At 46.3% G+C, this 27,763-nt stretch overlaps 3 protein-coding genes across 8 annotated transcripts in view; 1 reads left to right on the forward strand and 2 right to left on the reverse strand.

The window, feature by feature from the left end:
- Positions 1-153: 153 nt before the first annotated feature.
- On the reverse strand, positions 154-4,763 carry sertad3 (SERTA domain containing 3). 3 transcript variants are annotated; one of them, XM_086216824.1, is made up of 4 exons: positions 4,563-4,763; positions 3,869-4,458; positions 2,387-2,769; positions 154-2,275 (listed from the first exon to the last, which is right to left on the reverse strand). In XM_086216824.1, exons 3-4 carry the CDS (start codon positions 2,760-2,762, stop codon positions 1,731-1,733), a joined length of 921 nt encoding a protein of 306 aa, XP_086072950.1. In that variant the 5' UTR covers positions 2,763-2,769; positions 3,869-4,458; positions 4,563-4,763; the 3' UTR covers positions 154-1,730. The 3 variants fall into 3 exon arrangements, with proteins under 3 accessions (XP_086072950.1, XP_086072948.1, XP_086072949.1); XM_086216822.1 differs by having other exon boundaries at positions 154-2,769; XM_086216823.1 differs by lacking the exon at positions 3,869-4,458 and having other exon boundaries at positions 154-2,769.
- sptbn4b (spectrin, beta, non-erythrocytic 4b) overlaps positions 2,110-27,763 on the forward strand; it is a 72,349-nt gene continuing 46,695 nt past the window's right edge. For 2 of the 4 annotated variants that reach the window (XR_015118221.1, XR_015118222.1), the window contains exons 1-10: positions 2,110-2,691; positions 3,167-3,233; positions 3,326-3,730; positions 4,952-5,039; positions 5,190-5,268; positions 5,415-5,525; positions 10,950-11,346; positions 24,674-24,831; positions 25,037-25,188; positions 25,365-25,538. Coding sequence is in view for 2 of the 4 variants with exons in the window: in XM_086216820.1 (XP_086072946.1) it covers positions 24,687-24,831; positions 25,037-25,188; positions 25,365-25,538 (471 nt within the window). In the remaining 2 variants the exon portion in view is untranslated. The remainder of the gene's footprint in view (positions 2,692-3,166; positions 3,234-3,325; positions 3,731-4,951; positions 5,040-5,189; positions 5,269-5,414; positions 5,526-10,949; positions 11,347-24,673; positions 24,832-25,036; positions 25,189-25,364; positions 25,539-27,763) is intronic. The other 2 variants (XM_086216820.1, XM_086216821.1) reach the window with 2 other exon arrangements.
- On the reverse strand, positions 6,322-10,094 carry blvrb (biliverdin reductase B). The gene is made up of 5 exons (XM_086216825.1): positions 9,922-10,094; positions 8,602-8,763; positions 8,133-8,222; positions 7,620-7,751; positions 6,322-6,606 (listed from the first exon to the last, which is right to left on the reverse strand). Exons 1-5 carry the CDS (start codon positions 10,004-10,006, stop codon positions 6,452-6,454), a joined length of 624 nt encoding a protein of 207 aa, XP_086072951.1. The 5' UTR covers positions 10,007-10,094; the 3' UTR covers positions 6,322-6,451.

A 27,763-nucleotide genomic window follows, 5' to 3' on the forward strand; every position in this document is an offset into this window, starting at 1 on the left:
AGCGGCAGCCGTTCCTGCAGGGACCAGGATCAGGAACCAGGATCGGGGTCCGAGGTGCCGCCCGGGGCTCCGGCCGCGGTCGGCGCTGAAACGTTGCTTTTAAAAAATAACAAACGGCTTGATTTCACTTTTTATTAAAAACAGTGTAACATAATTCACATCCTTAATATAAAAAAGTAAACAGTATTTGGGCATTCTGCCTGCCCTCTTCAGAACATCACCGTGGACGCAGACAGGTGGGGCGTCAGTGTTCCAGGAGTAAATGTGTCAGCCTTGCTAAAAGAAAAGAACAGCACCTTCCTCACCGGGCTGCCTGGACGAGGAGGGTCTGCAGGGGAACGCCTGACTTCTCCTGCCAGCTCTGACTGTGACTGAACGCCTTCAACAGCAGGACTCCACCTGACGTGTGACGCTGTGGCGTCATTGCCGTGGTTCAATAAATAGAGAAACACACCCCTCGCTCACACGCCTGCTGGGCAATGCATATTAACAGAAGTGCAATAATTCAGATGTAAACCCACTGGAACCAGTGACGAGGTGAACATCTGCTCACGTGGCTAAGAACTCCCAGTGGCGCTGAGGACGCGAGTGGCGGTGCGGTGGCTTCCTCGCATGCAGAGGTGCTGGACTGTCACGTGTCCAGACGGCCTTGTTAAAAAAAAGTATAAAAAGATGTTGAAAACTGCCTCTGAAGTTCTCGTAGCTACACGCAAACGTCCAAGATGAACTTTCAAGTTTGACTTCTTTCAGCCGTCAGACGGTGTTAGGACTCTTCACACTCCGGCAGGGGCGCTCTTCACGACCACCCGACACATGGGACGCAGATACAGAGAAACAACATTTCCTCATATTGAAAGACAACAAAAGAACTAAATAGGACCGACATAAATACTGACTTCACGTCTCCGTCTGTTTGATCTCAAAGCACCAGACGTCCTCTTCTCTTCACGGAAGATCCGAAGGAACGTCAACGTTTCCCGCTGCTGCTCAACCTGCGACTCCCCGCCTCTGAACTCGCCCCCGCAATGAATCCTTTACTTGATCGACGGAAACAGAAAGCACTAATTGGGGGATCCGTTTATGGTTCGATTCTTTTTCCTTTGCAAAGCCCACACCAGCTCGTTCGCGGACCGAGGAGAAGCGGCTTGTTAAATCCAGTCTGTCCTGACAAGGTTTGTCCAGCAGAGGGCGCTGTGCGGTGCTCCCATGCGGTTGGGCTCTGCCTGTTTCACTTGTTTAAAGAAAAGTGAAGAATCTCAAGAGTTTCCAACAATGAGAAACCCTGCTGAGTGTTTTTCCTAATTTTCTTTACATTTGACACTGAACGACTCATCAAGGAATCATAACCACCGTTCCTTGCAGTTAGGATGGCGCGTGTGAATGCGGCGCCACCAGAGGCCACCGAGCATCTGAGATATCTTTGCGCAACAAATCTGAAGGAAGCCGTTGCTCATCACCTCACTGTCGTCTAAGTCACTGCTCAGCAGCGCTGCTCAGCAGCGAGGAGGAACGCAGCCTCGCGTGGCTCATTATTCTCAGGCGTGACACTGCAACGCGCCAGAAAACAAGACAGAGGCTCCGCAGCCGCCTCTCACGCAGGCACACGCGAACATTTCTACAACATCCTGACTACTTCCTAAACCCTCGGGATACACATTTCATCAAGTATCATTAAAAAATGTATTACATGTCTGAAAGTCCAGCCACTGGCTTCTGAAGTCCGAATTTCTTCAGGACTCCACCAGAATCTCCATCAGATGCTCCAGGTCAAGTCCTTCTCTCACGTGACTCTGAGTGGGGAAGGTGGAGGGAGGAGGGGAGGACAGGGTGTGAGTGGAGGATGAGAAAGACGCTGGGCTGAACGAGGAGAAGGAAGGGAGGCACTTCTGGTTGAGAGAGAAGGGGTGCGTGGAGGAATGAGGGAGGTGCCGTAGGAGATCTTCTCCAGACTGGAATCCAGCTCGAGAGCCCCTCAGCCCCAGTATACCCATGTCCCTCTCCAGCAGGGACGTGTCTATATCCTGGAACAGATCCTCCACAGTTAAGTCGCTGAGGTAGCTGGACCTCATTACCTCCATGCTGCTGTCACGTGACCTGCTCTCCTCCTGCTGGTCCCAGCACCGTCCACTACCTCGAACACCCTGTTTCAGCCATGACACGCCTCCTTCGGAGCACCCTGACAGGTTCTCCAAAGACCTGAGGGGCACCCGTGGAGCTGCCTGTGGGCTTCCGTCGAGGGTGGAGTCCAGTGCAGTGAGGATAGAGGAAATGGCAGCTGAAAGGGAGAAATCAGGATCAGTGGACATTGATCCCCAGTCTTCGTCTTCGTCTTGTACACTCGGGGGGGCATTCAATGTATTTGAAAAGCAGCTAGCTGGGGACCTACTTGAGGGACAAGCTGACGAAGCTAACTGACATTTAGGAAGAGCGGGGTTGCTATTAGCAACCGTCAACGCAGCGACTCCTGAGACAGAACTCTCCAGCTCCTTGGCCTGATGTACAGAATGAGAAGCACAAGGCAGCAGTGACACCTCCCCCTCTATCGAGGGCGCCCAGCAACCCTCCAGGCTAACCTGCCGAAGTGTGTTGGCTATCAGAACAGAGCGGCGCAGGCTGGGCTCCGGGAGCTCTTGGCCTCGCTGATACTTGTTCAGGGAAACTGAGAAGACGAACTGGCGCTGGCTCTCCCAGGTGAGGTGGCTTCCGTCTGACAGCTCCACGTCCTCTGGAGGGAGTTTACGCTTCTGTCCCTTCATGATCATCTTCCGACTGCGAAGAAAAGTAGACACTGTCAGGTCAATTTGTTTTGAGGCTGGAGATCACATTTGTACTCTTATGCAAGTTGCACTTCACCCAGACGGTGGTTTTTTCTGCCTTTCAAACACTCACCAAGAGCCACAAACGGCAACCCGTCTCAAAATGTCAGCTTAGAAACTCTTAAGAACAAACCATGTTTTCTTTCCTCCACTTAAACCAAGCCGCTTTTCCTGCTCTGAAAGTGTTCACATTCGCAAATATCAGCTCATCGATTGCTAAAATCTGCGATTTCAACCCCTTAATTTTTTATCACTAGTTTTTAATGTTATATGTAGAGGTTTTGGCAAAAGGCAGCCATCTTGAGAGTGAACACAGGAGTAACTGATAATGAATTATGTCTTCTATTTAGCACATCAGGGTCCAGATAAATGGGACCGCCTCAGGGGCTGCTGGGAACGGGGTCTTCTTCTTATTAGGTACTTCTCTGAGTTTTGGTGCCAAATTACGATTCAGACTGACACAACTAGGTTGTCTTATTCTAACAAAGTTTATCATTGCTTTCTTTCAGGCTAATAAGTGTCTCCTTCCTGTTGCTGCTTCCCTACGCGATAAATTCAAGTTTTCTTAAGTGACCCAGAGTCTGGATCTCTGAAGGTTTGGTGACACTTTTTTTAAAATGTTCGATTTAAATCTTCGAGTTTGCGTGAATATTCCCTTATTTTGATTTACTATTTGGGGCCTCGGGCTACAAATGTTTTGGAACCAAAGTTTTTTTTTAACAAACGAAACTAACGGTTTGTGTGAATTCATCATCGAGGTTTTCTGTCGACAAAGCAGAGACGGTATCCCGGATGTTGCTCGGTTAGCAATGAGGGTTGGGGGTTGTAGTTCTTCAGTGGAGGGAAAGTTAGCTCGTCGACAGATGCCGCTAAGAAGAGCCAGATGCCGAGGGGACGAACGTTACATCATTCGAGTAAGTATAATAAGTAAATAAGTAATAAGTTTGACTGACTTGAGGTATGTCAGGAAACAGCCTCCCTCACACACACACACACACACACACACACACACACACACACTGATGATTCAAATTCAGCAGAACAACACCGACCTGTTAGTTCACTTCCTGTCTCTCCTCGGTAAGTTTACGACGTCGCTACCGGCGACCAGTTCTTCCCGCCTTTGCGAGCCCCAGTTAAAACATTATAAAAGTGGGTTTAAAAAGTTAAAAAAAACCTCGTTATCTCAGATTAAAACCGGCACCACGTCAACCATCGTTCTAACCGACTGACTCTTCTCCCGCCTGTGATTTGAGTTTCTCCCCCAAAAAGTGACGAAAGAGAGAGGGGGTTGAATGTAGCGACGGGCATGATGGGTAATGAAGTTTTCTTGTCACATTCCTTCAAACTCCGATTTAAATCCGCCGCACGTTAAACTGCCAACAAACCAAGCAAAAGCACAATTAATCCCACATGCAGATGAGTAGATTCCTGCCATTCGGTCCCTAAATAACAACCCGGGCTGGAGAGTCGGCTCGTTTTAGAGCTTTACATCGCGCTGATTCCTCCATGATTACATCACCGGTAGAAGAGGGACTCCCGTCCGCTTGAAACCCAGTCAGACCCGAAAATGAACATGTGAGTGAACCCCACTTTTCCAGTTCAACGAGTTTAAAACCAATGCCGAGCGTCTATATCGAGGCTTGTGACGGAACAATAAATAAAAGAAAAGAAGGTTCACGTTTCATTAAGAGCAGAGAAGGCTAAAGAGTCTACAAGTGTTCGCGGGAAATAAGGTTTCTTTACCTGTGAGGTGAGAGGCGGATGTCACGCGCTCACAGTCCAAACATCAAAAATGTTTTAAAACAAAGTTTCAGTTTATTTGTCTTTAAAGTTTTAATTTGACTTCCACTACTCGATCTCTCACCACGAGTGGGGAGCCAACCAGTGAGTCAACCGGTGAAAAAACAGCTCCGACCCCTCCTCCCGCGGAGAAGCGAGGGAGTGTGTATGTGTGTCTGTGTGTGTGTGTGTGTGTGTGAGAGAGAGGGAGAGAGAGAGAGAGAGAGAGAGAGAGAGAGAGAGAGAGAGAGAGAGAGAAACTCGTCTCCGAGATTCCAAGACTTCCTGTTGTTTCCTTCAAAATAAAACAATGCCACGTCTGTTTCCTTAAAATGTGTTAATTCTATTGGAAGACGCTGCATCAACGAGCCATCGGTGCCCACATTACATAACTGCAAAGAATCACATCTGCTGGTCTGGAAACAGCTTCTAGTTTTTCAGGTAAGGAGGACAAAATGCCAGAAGAATCTGAAGTTGTCGCCCTCTCGATATATCGATCCATCAGTGATAAACGCAATCGGGTTTTTTCCCCCAATCAATTCATAAGCAAAGGAAATGAGCGTGGTTTTTTTGGTGTTTGGTGTTTTTCAGCGACGTGACAACAGATCAGCAATGACGTGAGAGTTACAGAGGTGATGACGCACTTTCGTCTGTGCAGTGCTATTTTCAGGTGTGTGTGTGTATTACGTGCTATAAAGTTGGTATAAAGTGATGCTTTTCCAGCATATTGACTTTGTCTTGAAAGTTTATTCCACACAGTAAAAGTCCCATTCTGTCAACGTGGACTCGTGATTGTACCTGCTGGTGTTTCTGCAGACGTTCTCGTGAGTTCGGCTGAGTGGTGGAGGACACGGATGCGGGATGCGGGATGCGGGATGCGGGAGTTTCTGACGCAGCCTCCGGTCACCACTTTTTCAGAGCCACTCTGTAAGTCCAGGTTGTGTTTATTTTGAAGGTTCAAATCGACGGTTTCTGGTTCAGTGTTGACTCCTCAAGGACATTGACGCTTCGTTGCCGGAGGGAGTTGCGCAACGTGTACTCCTGCCACTCACTTGAGGACTGCGTGTCCTCTGAGGGACAAACTTCAGGGCGTGAACAGCGTGCAGATGTCCTGCTCAAATATAAATAATGAATATATGATATCATTACTACTCTGCAAGTATCAAGTATTTGATGTTTTAATAGGTGTAGTAACCTGTTTATTACACCCTTTGATCACATTGAACACTTCTTATTCAAACATGCTCAGTTTTAATAGATCCGCTCTGAAACGTTCTCAAAAGCAGCAGTGTGATAAAGCAAAGCTAACAGGCTCCACGTCTGACTGGGGAAGTGTTCCCTGTTAGAACCAGCATCAGTCAGAGCAACTCCCCCAGCTCTGTCAGATGTGGTTCCCTCATCCACCCTCCATCTACGCTAGCACTCATTTTGGTTTGTAAGGTATTTTGTTTTGAATAGTACTATTGTTTACTAAGCTAATTCACATGACACACACATCTTTTTTAAACAACGAATTCTTTTATATTATTTTCAGCATTGATAAAAACACACAGCATCACATGATGAAACAGTTGAGTCCAGGGAACAGAAGCGGTGTTGATGCTACGGCAGCTCAAGGTTTGGCGCCAAGACTTCTGTCACTTTAAACGACCACAAACAAGCGGTAAGCTGGAAAAGGTGGGATGAAAAAGGTCAAAGCAGAAGAGCTCTCCAGGTTTATTAAAAAAAAAAAAAAAAAAGCTAAAATTTGAGACAACGGAGCCGCAATTCCGTCATTAATCTGTAGTTCTCCGCCGAGGGGGTCGGTGAGGGTGGGGATGGCGAAGCAGCGGAGACTCTAAAGCCCTCCGAGATCATTTGTACTCTCCAAACAATCCCACTGCCTTGCCGTCCCACTCCGAGGTGGACAGACATCTCACGAAGAAGTGTCCCAGGTCGTGTTTGGAGATGGGTTTTCCTCGGAGCGTCTCCCCCGTCACTGTGTAGCGCTCCGTCAGAGGAAGTTCATCTGCACAGGCAACAAATCAGCCAGAATGAGTCTCACACTAAAGTTAGAAACAAGAACACATTCCAACATGTAGAACCTCGTTTTCTCCTGATAATGGAGGACTCTCTCACCATCACCCGGCAACGTGTGTCATTCTCGTGTCAACATATGTTCACCCCTGATTATTAGAGATGACAAAAGAAAACTAAGCGATCAATAATGTCCTGCAATTCACGATCACCTCCTCCAATTATCTTGCTATCACGGCACATCCACCTCTCTATTTAAAGATAACGGTTGAATCTTCTGGTTAGAGTGAGTTTTCCACCCTGAACAACGAGGTCACCGGAGAAATCCAGCCCTTTTCAGCTTCCACGTGTTTCAAGTCCTCGTTTCAGCAAATACATCAGCAATCTACATGATTATTGTTTTGGAGCAACTGTATGATTGTTGTTGCTGCTTTTTCCATTTCAGTTGAAACTGCGTTAGATAATAGAGCACCTCAGAAGGAACCGGGGGCCTCACCACAGTTTCCTGAGGCTGAAGCCCTCTCTCATCACCACACGTAGGACTTTTGGTCATTTAGGTAAAGATCCCATCTTACCTGAGCACAGGAACCTAGCTGACACAGGCCGACAGGAGCCGAGGAGCTTCCTCAGGTCGGCGTCCCAAGTTAAGAAGGCATGAATCCTGTCCTAAATTCTAATTTTAACTGGAGAAGAAGGCGCTGTGTCAGGCTCCGGGTCCGGAGCAGAGCGTGTGCTCGGGGAACGTCGGAGTAAATTCCCAAATGGTAATTATTTGTATAAACTGACGACACACCTGGAAAACTATTACCATACTAATGATTAAGAAAGATGATCCAGGCAGTCTGGTGTGTGCTGTCAGTCCAGACATGACGAGACGAGTGCCGACTGAAGGATGGAGTAGTTAGGAGAGGATAGGATGTGGTGATCTGTTCGGGTGGTTTTCTGCTCCGGGAGTTGATTTCTAAGTGTTTGGAGTGAAGCCCTCAGTTCCTGCGTCCCACTGACCAGCGATGTGAGGCGGCATGACGGCCACATAGTCCAGCCCAGAGGTTTTCAGCACCGTGAACATCCTGTCGTGGTCCTCGGTCACGGCCAGCACACGGGGCGGGACTTTGGCACGGTCCCACAGCAGGAAGGCTGTAAATGTAGGGAGGGAAGAAGAAGAAGAAGAAGCAGAGGAAAACGTTTTAACTCGCACACATTATAAGCTTGGAGACGGAAGAAAGATGGAGGAAACAGGTTGAACTGAAGAGGCAGAGTGATGAGACACAAGCGTTTACAGCTTCTTCCCATTTTTCACAGCTGTTTTACAAGTTATTTGCTGACTGGCTGGATTATTGATTATTTTTTTAATCTTAAATATTTGTGATGTGCCTGGGTGATTCTTAGGCACTGTGACCTCTCTTTGTTTCACCGGTGAGCCGGAGTCACCATGGCACCTTCACCCCCCCCCCCGACACCGGTCCACGTCTCAGTTCTAACAACATAAAAACAGCATTTGTAGAGAGCGAGGCCTACCTGACATGCAGCCGACCACCTTGCGGATCCCGCGAGCCCTCATGGCCTCGATGATGTTTTTGGTGCCTTCGGACATCATGGTGGTCGGGCCTGAGGAGCGCAGACCAGAGGCTCACGGGCAGAAATACTCGTGCATGTATGGACATACCTGGCACGCCGTTACAATCATGAAATATTCAAATATGAACCAGTTGGAGTGGAAGATTGGGGTGACCTCTAGTGAGCATTTCAAAGCACTACACCTTTAAAAACTACAACTGACTTTATAGTTGAAGTTAATGCCATCTGAGGAGTAATATTTTTTGTATTCATGCGTACGCTATGATTAAACAGTATCAGTTTATTTTTTGTATATCAGGAAAAAAATGTTTTGTTTTTTTTTTCCAGGCAGAGAGGAAACTATAAAAATGTCAGTTTCTCATGAGCATGCTTGGATATTTGTGTCTGGCTTCAAACTGAGGAGCCTCACTGAGGTCGTTCCTGGTGCCCAGGATGATGATGGCGGCGTCTTGGCCTTCCATGGTCTTCTTCACGTCCTCTTTCTTCAGGACGTCTCCCACCACCACCCTGGACGCCTTGTGGTCAGCAGGCAGCTTGGAAGGGTCCCGCACCAGCACCGTCACATTGTATCCTGGGGACGGAAGCAGGGACGTGAATGCGATCTGCGGGGAAGCAGCGTGAGATGCCCTGACAGTTCACGGCTCTCTCGGCACGGGGGATTTCCTTACTTGACGGGATTTTGTTTGTTTTGTTTCCTTTGGTCAAGCGAAAGAGGAAGATGAAGGAAGATGTTAGGGGATGCACAGATTCATCTGATAACTAGTGGTGTCAGCTGATGTTGACCTTGTTCACCGCCACGGTTCCAGCGGCGGCTCCACCGTGGTGCGGGCTGTGGCGTCACAGCTGTGGCGTCACAGCTGTGGACTGCAGTTTTCAGAGGCGGCAACAACTCGTGTAACTACTTTCACATTGGCGATTATCCCGCCCTCCCTGCACGGGAGAGATAGTGAACAGCTCTCTATTATCAGCTGGACTATGACTCAGCACATGCTGACCTGTAACGTCCAGCGTGACTCAACACTTTTAAGCAAGGACAAGGAACTGAAAATGCTGCAAAATCAAATTAGTCATGTGACCTAAGGTGTTGGTGAGCGTGTGCCAGGGAGCAGCTTGTATGGTCACAATCAGGGATCGGACGTTTACACGCAAGCAAGCAACCTGGACGCAGTGACTGAACTAACGACACTATTAATGATACTTTCCTGATATACTTCTGTTACTTCTAGCTGATGAGCTAATATTAATATTATTGAAGTGGAAACCCATCAATAACCGTATATCCTAATTTCAAAGAGTGCAACGATGCCAGAAATAAACCAGCTAATATCAGAAGTAGATGTTAGAATATGAACATTAAAGTTTTATCTTTTATTAAAGTTTTCATAAATTATGTTCCTTTTTATGGATTCATTTCTTGATTTGATCAATTTCATCGATCTATTTTTAGTTTGGGCATTAAAGGTCTGTTGAGTGATGACAGGTAGTTCTATATTCTGATGTTTTCCCCTCATTAACAGGATAATCCTAAACCAGGACTACCGATCAACTCCTACCAACTGTATCAACCATCCCACCTGGAGTGGCTCTCCTCAGTCCGGCCGTCTCTGCCACATCTGAACACCTTTAAAACCCAAATTAATCCGCACAGGAGAACCAGTCTTGGTTTAAAGAAAGAAAACATGCCAATATTTGGATTATCGTCACAGGTGAAACTCCCCTCCTTCCTCACCTGCAGCCCTCGCCAGCGGCAGGGTCGCCAGCCCGGTCATTCCCGTTGCTCCAAATATCGCGACGTTTTTGATGGAGTCCGACATGATGGGATACTTCTGCTACACAGCGCGAGCTCGTACTGTCCAAAAAGTTGTGAGCGCTTTCACCTACAAGTGACATCAGGCTCGTAGACGCGCCTGTTGGCGTCAGCGAGGAGGACTTCCGCTGCCCGGACTCCTCCCCCGCTCCGTTAAAGGAGCCCTGCTGATTTTTCATTTGGGTTTTTACACCTATGACGTATTTTTGTAGGCCAAAATTGTTGCCATGGCTTCTCCTCTGACAAAAGCAAATGGGATTATTATTATTGTTTTGTTTTTTGTTTTGTTTTTTACATTGAATCAAGTTAATCTTCGTTATTGAATGATTAATGATTTTTGAAGTAGGATATATATGAATTTTATTATATAACATAGAAAATATAATAATTTGCAGTCAAGACTTCAGCATCGACACAACTGCTTTAAAACTCTAAATACGAAGACAGGAAGTGATATTTAAGTGAAATAACACTTGAAGACAATGAGCAGTTTGACAGTAGGTCGTATTTTCTGTATCTGAATCCAATAAACCTGACAAGATTAAACTATTTCCGTCTGTTTTGGTAAAACGCTTCCTCGTTTCAGCGGTCATCCATCCGCCAGGGGGCGCTGTCACTCCGCTCTGTCCGCCACCGAAGCGTCTGCGCTAGCGTGTGTCTCGTCGCTTGCGTTAAATTCTCCTTGAAAGTAACCAGGCGACTGAATATGGATGAATTACTCATTTGTTTCATCAATATAAGGTGATTGCAGCACACCGTGTTTTTCTTCTGTTGTTTTTCAGTTTAAATTTCAGTTTTAAGCTGAATGAGAGCAAAGTGCGTCCTCTTGTGGCTGTTTGCTAACATAGCTAGCCTCTCTCGCTCTCTCTCTCTCTCTCTCTCTCTCGCTCTCTCTCTCTCTCTCTCTCTCTCTCTCGGCTCGCCGCACTGACGCTGACTCGCCTCTCCAGCATCACCAGCGGAGAGGAGGAGGAGCAGGAGGAAGGAGGAGAGGTTGTGTCAGGTGGTTACGGGGACCTCTATGGATATCATCAGCACCCTCCACCGGCTTGCGTCCTCAGCACCGACAGCATCTCCCGGCTGGCGGTCACCGCTGCGAGCTCACAGCGCCCAACTGCCGCGCTAGGACGTTGCATCTCCCCGCTAAGGACTCCCCGGGCTGCTCCTGTAATTACCCAGACGAACCACTACCTCTGTAATAAGGACTAATAGAGGGAAGACCCTGCTGGAATAAAAACGGAGCTCCTCCATTGATAAACCCCTCTCCTCCTCATTACTTCAGCCCAGCGACGTCTTGGTGTCAGAGGAGGACAAAAAACAACCTAGCAGCGGACACTAAGGCTGAAGGTAAGACTGAGGGGATGATCTGTGTCTCCGCTGGATGTGGTTTCATGTTGTCATCCCCTGCGGGAGAGCAAGGAGTCGAGGTGCACGGTTGTTTTACCATCTTGCAGGCACGCCGGCCTGCATTTGGGTGCAGGATACTGCAGTGATCCGGCGTGGGGACGCGCTGTTTCATGTCCTGTTTTCACCTGCGTGTCTTCGACGATGGACCAATGTTGTCTCTCAGGGCTGTTCGGAAGGAAACATAGGAGGGGATGCAGAACAGCGGCCTAGTGAAGGGGCTTATTTTTGCATGCTACACCGGCTCAGGCTGCTTCTTAATTAGCCGGCTTATAACTTTTAATTACAGATGTTTGTGTAGGCCTCAGTGGGTTCTGGATCAAATGCCCCCCAATACAAATAGCAATCCCCAATAGTCTCTATAATTCAGTCTGCCCCTGCAGAAAGTTGAAGCACATCCATGATCAGGCTGTTTGACCTCATGCTACTCCACTGTGCCTGGTGCAGTAACACGGATTCATCATATTTCTCAGACACGGTCCTTGATTTAGCACCACAACTGGCAGATGCTCTTTATGTGTTGGCAGCTGCAGTGAAAAGTGATTTGAGCCTGGTTTTGCTTCATTCGAACCTTCATTAACAAATATATGTGTTCGCTTCATTGGTGGGCTGTAAAGTGCTGGAGGCATCAGGCAGGTCTGAGGTCAGTTCTGGTTTGTTTTTAAGTGAAAATGAAAGTTGCTGCGAGTAAAGGCCGTTTAACTGAGCTGATTTACAGCAGTTCTGCCTTGATCCTGTGGTTTTCTGCTCATATTGATAAGTTCTCAAGGTGCTACCTCAGTTCCACTCACCACATTGTCATGCAGGGACCCACCAGCTCCTCGGCAGCAGTTGCAGGTTCATATCTCACCCTTATCCTGCTGGATGGCCTTTCTACCACCTGAGCCGCGCTCCACCAACATTTTATCTCATCAACTAGAACGCAATCAGAGAGACTGCATGCAACCGCCAAGACAAACTTTGACCCCTGGCACTTGTGTGGTCAGGTCCCAATTAAAGCTGGAAGCGGCGATGAGTGAGTTCTCAAACCCTGGTGTGTGTCCCACCGCGTGTCTGTTCTGTCCGGTGAGAGGGATGTGAAACCTGATGTTTGGATTTTTTGTTAAGAAGGAGCAGAGTAATGCTGCACTCTGGTCTGGAAAAAAACCCATTAACTTCCTGTTTTCACCAGGTGGCGCTATGAGCAATCTGCACCCGGCCCAGTCTACACCTGTCAGAAAGATCGATGAACATCTGCCTCATAGTTTTGCGTGATCCTGCTGACAGTGAGACAGACGCCAGTGACAACCTGACCTCCTTGGTGGAGGCAAAGAACCAGGGATGAATATTAATCTTTAGGTTCAGGGCAGCTTCTGACGCACGAGTGCAGCACCTAACGCTTTAGCGAAGGCAGCTTTACAGAAGCTGTGGCACCCCTGAACACGTCGTTGAACGCGCTTACAGCAAGTAATCAGTGTCTGCCGTGCTCCGCAGTTTATTATGAACTTGTTAAACTTTATGGCTTTACATCTTGCTGAGTGTCACTAACATTTATTGGACACACCTGGAAGCAAAAATAAGCATCATATAGTTACTGTTGAAATATTGTGAATTTCTCCTTTAGGTCATTGTTACACTCCATGTAACACAGGGGGAGTTGTCAGGGGGGCTCTTGTCAACATCCCTCTCGTCACTGTTGTCCCGTCTGGATGATGGATAGTGACTCTGATGATGATGAGGTTGTGTTGTCCGGCTGCTCTGTTGGAACTCAAGGTGACTGTTTTTGTTCAGAGTTGTGGTCTTGCGGACTCAGAGCTGGGGTGTTGGCTCGCTTACAGATGTTGTTCCATTCTGCTGAGGTGAAGTGAGTGGAAGTGACTCAGTGCAGTGTGTGAAGTGCGTATTGTGTGATGTCATGATGCAAGATCCAGTGTGTGTATTAGAGGGAGAGCGAGAGGGAGAGCGAGAGCCTCGATCCCTGAAGGAAGAATCTAGGGGTTTTAGGTTGTTTTTGCATAGTGAGATCATTCTGGGTCACATTAGTGCAGGCGCTTGATTTCCACGAACACATCACTCAGTGTTTCTTGTGGAAACGGGTCTGGTCTGGTCTGGCTGCAGCAGGATGATGGAGTGATGGTGGAGGCAGTACATGCAAGTGTGCAGTGCAGCATGTGGATTCTTACCAGGGCTGCACAATTACCTGAAATTCAGTCAAACCTGCAGGTAAGCTTCCTGAGATTTTGAAATTGCAGGAAGGTGCAATATTTGTTAAAAGCTACTGGTGTGTCAAAAACAATTTTGATTAAAATATTGTGTTGCAGCAGAGATGCGCTGCCTACCCAGCATCTTGCACAGACCTAAAAAGATAGTTCACCCAGAAATATTCACCCAGTCCTTATTTACTCACTCGGAAGGTCAGAGGAAGTTTTTTTAGTCCGCAAAACACTGCTGGAGTTCCACCGGAAAGGCGTTGCAGTAATCAGCCAAACAGCTGAAGTGTGTGGAGGCCAGTTTTCAAATGTAAACACACGAAATATCTCCACACTGCTCGTCTGTATTAATGAATTGCCTCAGACATCCTGACTTATTGTTGACAAATGATGCAAAGTGATATTATCTTTTTTTTCATCCTTCCGTGACATACTCTATCATTCCAAACAAATAGCCCTCTCAGAATTTCCCATCTGAAGCTTGTTGTATGATGTGCAACATCAGGTATCAGCTCAGTTTGTATTTGTCATTTTTGAAATAAAGCTTTAAAAACACCAGAAAAACATCCTTATACGGTGATATGCAGCATTTGTAGCTACAATAACCATTTATTTAGACTTTTTATTTGGCAAGTGAGTTCATGTTCCGTTCATTTGTACTGGAACGAACATGCTAACTTTTTGGAATTACAATTAAAGTCCATTTTACAGCTGACAAGCAGGTGGAGACCCTTCTCTCCTCTCTGGTGCTTTAAGGATCTCCAGACTGCTAGTTAGCTTAGCAGCAATGAATGCTAGCCGTGGGTCAGGAGAGAAAATCAGTCAAAAGTCGTCTGATACACTTTAATCCACATTGGTCTTTGCCTGCATTTGGAGAATTTGGGTTGTGTTAACATTTGCGGTTCAAAAACTTGATGAGATGTTGTTGTTTTAGTGTCAGATACAGCGCTGGAACTACTTTGCTGACCAGCCGCGGGGTTTTGATGCTGCGCCGCAAAAGCAGCACAGCATTTCTTTGCAACAGGAACTTAATAACGTTGTAATGGAGGACGATTGTGGTCGCGTTCCTCGGACCCTGGATTGACACCCAATCATCAGATCAATGATCAAGCAACCTGAAGAACCTGAGCGTCGCTGTCACGGTTGTCAGCAGTCGGATGAGATATCAGATGGGTAGCAGAGGTCATGGTAAATGTCTCTGAGATGTTGTGACGATATTGACCAGGACGTCTGTGAGTGTGCGTGGTCAAAGAATCGGGGGTAGAGCACTGAGACACAGAGCTGCTGCTGCTGACTGATTAACACTGGCAGCTGTCCCTCTCTCTCCCTCCCTCTCTCTCTCTCTCTCTCTCTCTCTCTCTCTCTCTCAATTCTGCATATTCACCTCTCAGACATTCTGCTTCTAAAGTAAAGTATCGTTTCCGTAACATCACCCCTTTTTATCTCCCGTCTTCCACTCTCTCATCGTCTCTAAATCTGACCTCCAGATGTAGAGATTGACAGCCAGTTGCCTTTGATCTAAATGAATCTATTCTTGGATGAGCTGTGCGCCACTGTAAGCAGTGTGGGAATAAAAAAAGAACAACATCACCTCAGTGGTTGTCATTGAATCATCACTTGATTGTTTAGCTGTCTGACCGCAACTTTTCTACTCTGGTTGACTCTTACCACTGATAGTAGAGTTTCCTGACTCCGCAGGCTGCTGTTTACTGAAAATGATCCTCCAAAAATCCACTTTGAAGTTGCTGCTCAAAACCAAATGGCTAACAGACACAGTTAGCATCTGTTAGCGACTGTTGCGTGACCTGGTGCAACGTTCTTGGGCGTGCGCACACACACACACACACACACACACACACACACACACACACACACACGACTGAACTGTTCCACTGCAGCACCTAGTGGGTTAAGTGATTAGCACCTGACATTTAGCATCACATGTATGGAATTGATTACAATATTATCAATTAAGCTTTGGCAGTAAGGAGACATCCTGCTAAATGCTAACTGCTAAAACAAGCTGCAGAGGCCTCATGGACAAGACGGCAGGTGAGGAGCGAGGGAAGGAGGACTGGGAGGAGTAGAAGGTAAAAAAGGACGGGCAATAAAAGGAGAGAGCAGGGAGGGTGAGTGTTGCTGCTTTCATTACACCTGTGGTGATTTATCGTGGCTACTGACGGTGACAGTGGAGCAGCAGAGAGGCCAGTAATAGCGCTGAGGGGTTCAGGGGAGAGAGCACGACCATTGACATACATGCATGCACTCTTCGTGGTGCGGAAGCTGGTAACTCACTGATGGAACAATGAATCAGTCAAAAACTTCATGATCAGTTTGACAATTAGCATTTCAGCATGACGAATGACCTTTTCAGCCTCTAGCAAATGCAGTGTGCTTCAGCTCATTGTCTTTTGCCAGCTGCGGCTGAAACTGCGCCCCCCCCCCCCCCCCAACAGGCACAAATGCATCCGTTTGTGTTATTTGACATCATTGATCATGTCGATGTACCACTGGATTTAGGAATCACCTTGAACTAAAGTCAGAAGTGATCAGGATCAGATCCTCTTCAGCCAGACTGGGAGGCGACGTCATCATGTCTCGTGTGTATCACAAAGGTTCATCACAGGTGTGTGAGAGCTCATAAATACCCAGGCGCGTTGTGTCGATCTTCATTGAACGCCGTTTTCATCCGGAATAACCCTCTGAAACCATCCTGTGTGGCTGCGGAAACGCTCGAAAAGGTAGAACGATTGAGTTTCATCAACGAAATCCTTGTAATAATTTTTGAGAAGTGAATAAAACGGCTTCATCTTGTAATGATCCACATGTGCACCGGAGTCTCGTGGGTTATGGTGATGTTTCTGACAATCTGTCCGGGATCTTCCACAGTCCTGCGCACCCTCTGACAACGGCGCTCACTGCTTGCAGCAGTCACGGAATTTGAAAACGTTTTGAATGATTCATAATCCCCCCCCCCCAATTTTTTTTTGAAAAGTTACAACAGTTCCTTCAGAAATACATGAATAGTAGCGTAAACCAAATGGGTATCATCAACTGCAGCCCCTTTCAAGTCATGAAGAAGACGCAAAAGCTACTTTCAGTTTTGCTCCGTCTTTAAAAACATCACACTGAGAGGAAGCTGCAGCCACGAAGCTCACAACCAGAGTCTGGCTGCTGAAACTGTAAAGAGTAGCAGCTGAAACAGTGACAGAGCTGGACTGGAGTGACGCAAAGACTCCTAAACCACCTGGGGGGCGTCGAAGATGGCCACCCTGATGATAGAACCTCTTGTTTTAGATGCTGTCCTATAAAAGCCAGGGAGGGTTAGGGAGCAGACGCCCTGCGGAGATGAGCGGTGATTATTTGCTGGGGTGCTCTGATCCGGCAAAGCCAAGATCCGATCCAAATCAGAATCCTGGTGTCTGAACAGATTCTTTATTCCACACGAATCTTGATTACAGAATGTAAAATCTATTCTCTACGGAGAAAGACTTCAGGCTCTGCTCCGGCAAGTTGTGGCTGGAAAGCAGAGTAAAATGTATAACATGAACATTAACATTGTAATTTCTTTACATTTTTTAAAAAAAGCGGTGAGCGGTGAACATGACCGCCGTGTCCTTACCGCCTTCCATAATTCTCTGCCACCTAAGCGCCATTTTGAGGGGATGGTGGAAGAGGCAGCTAGCTTTCTTTTTTAGCTTTGGCTCCACCGCGAGCTGCAGCGGCCCTCAGCCCAGCAGCGACGAGAACAGCTATGTAGGCGAAGTGTTGTCTTGAGAAACTGAACGTTGGTTGCGTGTGAAGCTGACTTGCTCGCTTCCATGAGTTTGAGTGTCCACTTTATCACGTAGTTCAGCAGCGGCTGGGGGCAGAGCGGATGATCAATCCAGGGGAATCATGCAGCTGAGGTTGAGGGATTATCCAGATTCTAATATTTTGAGCACTCCCAATTGTTTGTAACTGGTTTGTCAGATTAGAACAATCTGTCAGACCTGTCACTGTGTCGGTAGATGGAGGATGTCACGTGTCTTTTTAAAATTTAAGCTTCCTTGCAATTTACAACTTCCTCAAATCATGGATGCTGTGTTTTACCATCTGTTTTCTTCCGCATGAGGCATTTGAAAATAGCTGATCATCGCTTCCATTCAATTTTAAATTGTTAAGCCAACTTTGTGAGAATCAACCCGCGGCTTCAAACGGCCCTCCCCACGCCTCCCCGAGGCGCTGAGCTGATCGAGGCGGTGAGAAAAGAGTGGAATACAGGAACGACGCAAACTAAAGCGATGGGTTAAATACACACCGCAAAATACGGGTGGGGTTTGTATGTCCTCTCATGGCAGCTGGTGAGGTCGAACAGCGTGTGGGATGTTCAAGAGAGAGATCCTGCTCTGTCTGTCAGCTCCTTGGAGAGGAGCAGTCACCGCCTGATAATGAAACAGAAGGAACAAACACAGAGGAAGTCTTCACTCACCGCCACCACCAAAGTGATGCTGGTATCAAATGAAGTTTTAATGTAGTATAATGTACTTGTGTAGTACACTAAAAGAATTCAGCAGTAGTTCTGAACTGCTCACTTGTACTTTCAGTGTGGTTGTTGGCGATGAAAACTGACATGAACAGTACGTGGACTGTATTTGTACTTAATAGCTCTCTACTTTTGCAGTACTCGAGCTAAGGGAAGCAAGTATGGAACCAGCGACCTTTCATGTACGGGGTCGCGTCTCCATCAACCAGGGTCCTGTGACGGCTGAGGCGCGACAGGACCCTGCAGTCTGTCTCTCGTTGATGTGGAAAACCAGTGATTCAATGATTTTTGTATCTTTGCTGCAGAATAAATAGAAATGATTTGGAACTGGAACCCGTTTTTAAAAAAACAAACAAGTGAGATGAGTCATTTTGCCCACAGTTAACTTTCTGCCGCAGCTTAATTTTAAAAGACCAGCCAACGTTTTTTTTTGTGTTTTTTTTTTTTTTTTTTGGCAAAACTGATCCCTCAACACCCTCAGGCTATTTGGTTCTATAAATATGTAATTGGCAAATAAACCAAAATACAAACGAGAGTTCAGCAGGGTTGAAGGATTCTTGGAGGCCAACCTGGAAGTTGGCATCGCCGTGGGCTCCCTTCACCAAAAGACAATGGTATTTCTGCCGGGTGTTTGCCTCGGCCTCCAGAGGGCAGGCAGTGGGCTCGAGCTCTTGAGGCTGTACTCAGATTTGAGTGTTCATCCAGGCGGTGGTACAATGTGGATTAATATTGTGTGAACTAGATGGATGTTTTGGGTCTGGACAAAGACTACAAAGGCCTTCGGACATAATGGGCAATTAGAGGCCATGCAACATCAGGTCTGTTCAGACATCCACGGTCTCATCCATCCCACACTGGAGGGAATTATCCTGGCTTCATCTCCACCAGCTGAGATTTCATTCTCTGGAGGCAAACCGTCCTCCCGCTGACTGGATAGCCAGAAGGGAGCGTCAGATATAGTCTTGACCCTCCCGCCTCGGGCTCATTCCTCAACAGCTGAGTCCGATTATTACAAGGAGTGATAACACACACACACACACACACACACACACACACACACACACACACTGGTGGGATTGATTGAAGAACACCAGGTGGTTGAAGTTAGGCAAGGATCACAAAGGAGACGCAGACATGACACTGACTTCAGAATACAACGGCTGTGCCGGCAACATGATTCTGGCTCTATCATCCGCTTGTGGGATTGATGGATGGAATATTCCTAATCTCTTCATAACGACCATCATAGTCATCAAGGTTTCTGATCCAGTAGATCCCAACAGGGAGCCTCTGTCAGCTCTGGAGCACTGATTTAGCATCAGGCAGCCCAGGCGGTGGTGACGGTGACCACCAACCTGGATTTCCCCTTCAGAGTAGATTGGTACCAGGAACCCAGATAGACAGTTCACATAAAAGTGAACTGTCTATCTATCTATCTATCTATCCATCTATATATCTATATCTATATATCTATATATAAAATATATAGATATATAGATATAGATATATACACACATATTGGCCTTGCCTTATGTAAAATACGTGTTATGACCAATGTTGTTATTGCTAGCTAGCCACTGATGGCCGTAACCCTGTCATAAATAATTTAAATATTTAACCTGTCTCCCTCTCTGTCCTGTGGGCAGGGTGTCTGTAAAAAAAATGCAGGATGGAATTTTAATTCAAACCTAACAAACAAACAAAAAAAGATTTTAAAACAATTAACCCTTAACAAATATTTCACTTTCCTGCATTTTAGATATTGCAATTGTCCTTGTTGAGATTTGTGATTAATTGTGCAGCTCCATGCTAATGAGTAGGAATAAATAGAAGCCTTCAGTGGGAAAAGCCGAGCATCGATCACCAAGACTAAGCTACAGCATAAATAATTCTCATCAGACAATATGGTGGCATTAATTCATGCCATAGTCCAGTAGTAAGATGGGACTATCATCTGGCCGGTCAAGTCTTATCCCACTCACTCATTAGAAGCTACTTTTCCTAATTGAATCAGTCATTCGATCAGGCTAAGATCAAATGTTGTACTGGGGATGAAATTCCTCCAAAAACCCACACCAGTTCTGTGTTTCATTAGATTTTATTTATGTAGAAGTTCCTGTCTTTCAGGACTGATACAGTCTGAATAAATGGGAAAAACCTGAAAATATTGTCTGTGTGTTGTACTTGTACTGTGTTCCACTGCGGCCGTCGATCCGCTCCATCACCAGACTGAAGTACTGTAATGTTTTGCAGTTATTCTCTCCGAAGAGAACAGCTAAGTGCATGTGCCCCCCTCCCCCCTCCCCCCTGTGTCTTGCGGGGGCCCCTGACATTTACTCGATATGGCTACGTTGTTTTCCAGCGGTTTAGTTGTAGTGACAACCGTGAGCTTGAACTTTTGTTGCAGTGGAAGTGGAGCGAGGGAGGTGGGAGGGCCTGAGAGGAGGGGAGGACACAGATTTACAGCAAAAACGCTGAAACAGAAAACCTCCCTCCACGGTGAGCAGGAGCCCCAGTTTTCCTCTCTCCCTTCACTTTTTGATAAATCAATCACATCATCCCGATTCTGGAAAACCCAAAACCCAGCGTTGATAATCTCGAGCAGAGCAGAGCGGATAGACCTCATTCTGCTGCAAGATTTAGAAAAACAAACCAAAACAAAACACGGCATTCCTATTATTTTGACTCATAGTGCGATGGGTTTTGTGATATTCGTGGAGACGTTATTATTCTCACTTTATTGAAAAACTCATTAAATGATAATGGTGTCAATGGACGTCTTTTTGCAGCGCTTTTCTACCGTAGCGGTACTCAGAGTGCTTTATGATGTTGCCACACACACACACACACACACACGCACACACAGATGGTGGAGGCTGCCGTGCTCATCATCAGGAGTAATCAGGGGTTCAGTATCTTGCTCAAGGACACTTGGACACGTCTCCAGGGAACAGCAGGACTGCACCAGGGACCCTTTGGTTGGCCTGTAAACATTCGTTCTAAATGGTATTTTGACTCAAAATCTGCAATTTAAACTTTCCGGTCAGCAACCAAGTTTGTTTTTTTGGGGGGGGGGGACGTATTGACGCCCCACCATAGACATGAAAATCGATCACATTTCAGCACAAGCTCACTGTTGACAGTTGAAGCTTCACTTTCCAAGGTTTTTTCATGCAATAACATGATGTTTTCACATTTTTTTCAGCAAACTCGTGTAATTTGGGTAAAAATATATTATACAACTTTTGTTGTTGTAACTATGAAAATGTTTGTCTCATTTTATTTCTATGGTGTGGCAGCAACACGCCTCCGTATGATTAATTGTGCAGCTCTAACGTGTGCTGCATTATTGTATTAGTGTTCCTGACATGTTTGATTGCTATCATCTGATTTGTGTGTGTGTGTGTGTGTGTGTGTGTGTGTGTGTGTGTGAGTGTGTGAGTGTGAGTGTGTGTGTGAGTGTGTGAGTGTGAGTGTGAGTGTGAGTGTGAGGAGGAGCGATGGGGGAAGGGAGGGGACCGGACAGGGACAACACATCTTTCATTCTGTGTTACCGCACCAGGCGTTTCAAGGACAGTGGCTTCAGGCGTGTTAACACAAGACATAGACAGGAAATAATGTCACACACCTCTATAAATATGATATAAATATTTACACTGAGAAGGAATTGTTTTGCCTTGTTTTTTTCATTTTGAAAAGTTTTTCTGTATTTTCAAATCGGCCCTCATCAACTGCAGCAGTTTTTCCCGGTGTTGAGCTGCTCTACAGTGGTGCAGGAGTGAAAACCCAGAAAAGAGTTGGTCAGATTGAATGTTGAGTCCTGGTCTGAGGTCTGGGTTTACACAAACTCATAGATCATCAATTGGAATTGAAAAAATGTGGATCAGCGAATCTACTTGAGATACTTGAGGTGCTGCTTCACTTAATACTTCGCTTGCGAGTGATGAGGCGTTCACATACCTTGATAACGAGATGTTCAGGAAGATCGCAGAGGTCATCGTGTGAACTTGAAAGTCTCACAAGATCTTATTGGCCACGGATCTTATTTCCAGCAGTCATCAAAAATTCAACGTAACAATCGCATTGGCTTCAGACTGAGGAAGCCATGGCGATGCTAATTTCCATGTCATTATTAGCTGCAAAAAGGCATCATCCCTGCAGTCTCTGAATGCAACAACAGACTCCAATAAGATGGCAACTGTAGAAGAGGAACAAAATTTAAACACATAAATACACGATAAATATGAGATGTCACCACGTCTCTGCGTGCCAAGGATCTTTCCAGGTTTGGTTCCCACTGCGGCCAACAATGCAGACGATCGTGCTCCTACATCGTAAACGGCCTCGGAGGAAGACACCACATGGCATATCGTTTGTGTCCTGCGGGCACCTCCGCTCTTAAGTCCTCCATCCATCCATCATGTGCATTACACAAAGAGGAACAGGGGGAGGGAAAGGAGAAACTGATATGGCAGTGAAGCCTCCACCCAAAAACAAAAAGTCACCAGAGTCTTGGATCTAAAAATGTTCCTTGAATGTTCCTTGAATTCATGTGTGTAACAAACCAATTCGATTTGACAGTGGAAATGTATCAAAATATCCACACAAACGCAGCCCCCCGAGCGAGAACATCACGTATTTGAACGGTTCTTTATTAGCATTCTGGGTTGGGTTTTTGTTTTTTTTTTGTTTTTTTTTTTTGTCTTTCCTCACCTCTCAGCCTTGGGATGTTTTTGCCGTGCAGTTTGGAAGTTATTTTTATCTTCTGGTTTCCAGCTGTCAATGCAGACGCAGAGGATGAATAAATGTTGCTCTCCCCCTCTCTCCCATTATCATTGTAATCACCAGAGATATTTTATTTTAAGCGTCTTTATTGTGAAAAAGCTCTGATGTCAAGCTAGGACAGGTGCTGCCTTCGTCACGGCTGAGAAGCGGGTACTTCAGAACGTCAGCGTTTATTTTTCCTGGTGATATTTGTGCATTGAAGTTTTTAATTTTGTGAGGATGCTGTCAAACATGGCGCCTCTTTAATTGGACCAACCTGAGTGTGAAGCATTTGTGGGTAGAATGTGTGCGACGCTTGTGCGATGCCACGAAGAGTTGAATTATCCGGTGTGAACAGGGGTTTGCCTGTGGGGATGTTTGATGGTTGTTACTCAGGACTCAACAGAGGCAAAGCTGCGTCTCCTGCTCCCCTGTGCAGTGTGCAGATGTGTGTACATACATGAAGTACATGTGTTTGTACATGTGCTGGTCCTCTTGGTGTGGGGGGGCCAACAATGAGGCTCCGGGGTTGATGCTGACTTTTTAAAGATGCTCTGCTTCCACTTTTCCCTGCCAGATGCTGATACTGAACTGTGAACTTGCATGCCTGCTGATCTGAAGTACTGATCCAGCACCAGTGCTGGCTGACGGGAACCCACTGTGTTGTTAAAAGGTCTTTAGTCTATGACCTTTACGTCCTTTTGTCTGACTGTGCTCACGGCTGACTGACATCCTGCACAAACCACCTGAATAAATCATGAAAACATGCGTATATAGACTCATATACAATCTCGTAAATACGGGATACTGCGTATTTCAAGAGCATTTTTCTTCTCAAAAGGATACAAAATGATTCATACAATTTTTTTAATCATTTTTTGTTGTTGTCAGGCCTGTTTAATGCGCCTTTTGAAGGTTTTCTGGACTCTGAGCTGTGTGGAGCAGCAGACAGAGCTTCGTCCAACTGCTTCTCCTGATGCTCACTCAGCCTCCTCCTTGACGTCGCTCGCCTATTTTATTGTTAGTGTCTTGTTTTTACGTCTGCCGCGACTCTTTGGGCAGCCCTAACTTTGACAGGTGGGACTGGTGGGATTTGACCACGTCAAGTATCGTCAGATAGCTCACGTTTTGTGTGTTTGGTCTGACTACTCTGACATATCAGGTCAAGTGAGGTCAGATTTGTTTCTATGGGACATTAAAAACAGCATCAGCTTACCAAAGTGCTTGACCGTATCAAACACTTCCTCTTCACTGTTCTAAAATAGATCTAGGAAGCACAGTGCAACTTCCTGTGTTGTCTTAGGCTACTGTTAGAGGGGAAGAATCGATTTCCTGTTTGTAACATTAGTCACCAATAACTGAGCTAGCCGGGAAGCGCCGAGGTGCTGTATCAGGCTAATAGATGATGAGCCGCTGATGGTCATAAACTTAACAACACGGCCTTTTTTAAGACACTTACATCGGTGTCAAAACCACTGTTGGGATGCAGAGGAGTGCTCACACAAATGAAATCCCAGAGGACGCGTGGATCGAGCTGTGACACGCAGGCCTGATGTCACTTACCACAACTTTCACCTGCATCATGGTCAGACGCTCCAGTTGTTGCTTATGCACACAACCCTGATGGTTTCGCACTGAAGCGGAGTCAGTTGTGTGTTGAGGGTTTGAGAGCACTGGAGTAGTGGGGATGTCGGGTGCACACACAGAAAAAGTTAGGCCTTTTAAAATGAAAACAACTCAGCGCGGCTCTGGGTCTCTTCTATGTCACCGGTCTGAATTTTCTATGTTCCAGGGCGTCGGGCGCGATGGCAAATGCCTCCCCAGACCTGGACAACGCGGAAGCCCAGCGCCAGCTTAATAACAACAACCGACCAATCAGCTCGGGGTTCTGGGAGACAGATTGTACCAGCTCCAAGCTGTTCGAGTGCTCCCGTATCAAGGCCCTGGCAGGTCAGAGGTCACACAGATCGTTCCCACAATAACAGACAAATGTTGAACTTGTTTGCTTGTTGTCTTGTGGACAGATGTAAGAAAGCTTGAATCACCTTCTACAAATCTGCACCATGATACTTTCTTTCAGCGTAGTTTTGTTCTGCTCATTACAGTTTAATTACAAAATCTAAAGCTATCTCATCTGAATCTTTATTCCTCTCAGATGAGCGAGATGCAGTGCAGAAGAAGACTTTCACCAAGTGGGTTAACTCTCATCTGGCCCGAGTGTCCTGTCGCATATCTGACCTCTATAACGACCTGCGGGATGGCTACATGCTCACCAGGCTGCTAGAGGTCCTCAGTGGGGAGCTGCTGGTGAGAACTCACACACGAACAAACCACAAACGTGGAATCTTTTTTTTTTTACATTCTCCATCTTCACTTCCTTTACTCCATCTCTCTCTGCTTTTATTTTCTGTGGATTTTTTGAAGCAATTTGTCCTTAAACCTTTCATTCTTGTCATCTGCTGTTGCCCCGTGTTCTCCCCCAGCCGAGGCCTACACGGGGTCGTATGCGGATCCATTGCCTGGAGAACGTTGACAAAGCGCTCCAGTTCCTCAAAGAACAGAGGGTCCATCTGGAAAATGTCGGTTCCCATGACATTGTGGATGGAAACCACCGCCTCACCCTGGGTCTCATCTGGACCATCATCCTACGCTTCCAGGTAAACCCACACGAAGCCTCGTGCAGCCCAGCCTTGGGCTGTACCACTCATACATGTGAGAACTTATATGCCACATCAAAAAGGTTTACTCTGCCAGTGTGACGTTGTTGTACAGCTGAAAATGTGTCTCCTTGACAAACCGATACGTGTCACTGTATCAGCATCACAGCATTGAGACCGGGGACTCAACTCTTCTGATACTTTAGCATTGTACATTTAACAAAAGGACATCAAATAAAGATAAGCATGATAGATCTCCATAAATGTGAAAGTATGGGCAGGCCGTAAAGCACTCTATCGTTCAGGTGGCTTAAATATGAGCTGCAGCGAGAGGCTGCGCCGTGACTGTGCTGCTCACTGGAGCTGAAGGATGCTGTAATCAGCAGCGGCTCCATTTAGGATGAGCCACCGGTGGTTCTGTTTGGGGGAGACTGTCACATCTGCTGCCGCATCATCAGTGTGCGACGGCGACAGTGGCAGCATTTGCTGGATAAAGCCTGAATGTCACTCGGGGCTCGGCTGCCCAGAGATAGCAGTCGCCTTCCAGTCTGCTCTTCTCAAGGACACACACACCCTCTCAGGGTATCTGCCTGCCTATTTAGTCCGACACACACCCTTGTCCTCACATCCTCACATGCACATCACACAAGCTCACATACAGAATTACTGGACAGCAGAGCAGCAGTGATACAGGATCAGTTCCTGCCATGTAAGTACAGCACAAGCCCAGGGCTCCTCTTTTCTTATGCTTCAGTGCTACAGGGTGGCCTCAGCACGGAATGCTTGTTTAGCACTTTCCAGACCCTTCTGTAGCATTCACAGTGGCCTCGTAGCTGTCCCCTGGGCCTCAGCATTGTCATGCTAGACTTAGCTAGCAACAATAAAGCACATTTAATTAGCCGGCGGTGTGTTGAGTGACCCCGTGCGAGCCAGTATGTGACAGACATGAACGTTCTCCAACAAAAGAAGCTATTAATTGAATCAACACATCACCCGCCCTCTTCTTATTTTACATACGTGAGCTGCCTTCTGCAGACGCTACATGTTAAGATAGAGCTGAGATTGATTTTACACTTCTTTGTTACTCTATAAAAACAAATAAATTATCAATAACTGACGGACTGGAATATCAGCTTGTGTCCTATATTGATAGGGTCTATAAATGTACTTTCAGCAGCTTGTAGAAGCACTGGAGGTTTGACAGAGGGGCTCTGTGGTCCCTTCTCTCAGTTCGTCTCATCTCTTTTCCTCTGTGGTGAAAGTGAGAGTTTGCTTTGCCCAGTCAGCAGGTAGGGCTGAACCACTGCAGTAACAGAGAGAGAGCGAGAGAGAGAGAGAGAGAGTGGAGTGACTGGCAAAGAGAGAGGTGACCCTAATGTACTTGCAGAACCATACATGAATTCTAAAACGATCATGTGTGTATTATTATTTGCACTGCAGTTGGAGTGTTGTGTGTATTTTGCTCTCCAAGTACTCACAAATAGGTTTCTAAAGCTTACAAAAAATGTGTCTCCCTCCCGTTTTACTTCTTTGCGACTCCTAAAAGAGTCACAAAGAGCAGGGGGAGCCAGTGAGGACTGGACCCTGAAACTGGATGGTACCGATCAGGTTCTTTGAGTTGAATCCAGAATGTTCTCTGCCAGGAGAAAAGGAGAGGAGCACTGCTGCTGTGGGTGTACTCCTACACTTCATATACATTTAAGCTTCTTTTAGGCAAGAATGTGGGTGTTAGAACCTAAGATTAAACAGAACTAAATTCCTAGGTTATTTATAATTGATATTTTTTGAGAGTTCAGCAGAACAAATATTGCTGAACTTCATGTTCATTGCACCCACCCCCCTCTCCTTTTATTTCATTTTAACAACTGAAAACATGGACTGCATCCTGTAGAACAAGACAAAGGGAAGAATGTCAGGAACAAATGTTTGTTGGCGTTCAGTTAACCCAGGCTGCTCGTGACGCGTCCACTCAGGACAGGCTCGGTACGAGACACAACTGTGGACAGCACAAAACAAACATTCCACTGGAAATAAAAATACAGAACACAACAACAACAACAACAACAACAACAACAACAGAGAACGCCTTCTACCGGCTACCCCCAAGTCGTTCCATTCTACCAGGTGCAATACAATTTTACACACTCCTCCTATTATGGCCACAGAGGAGCCCCACGTGCTTTTGAACATTTCTTCCCCCCTTGCTGCTCGAGCCACTGTACCAT

The sequence above is a fragment of the Aulostomus chinensis genome, chromosome 10 (genome assembly GCF_037954235.1).
Source record: "Aulostomus chinensis isolate RoL2024-O1b breed Wild chromosome 10, RoL_Achi_v1.0, whole genome shotgun sequence".
NCBI lineage: Eukaryota > Metazoa > Chordata > Actinopteri > Syngnathiformes > Aulostomidae > Aulostomus > Aulostomus chinensis.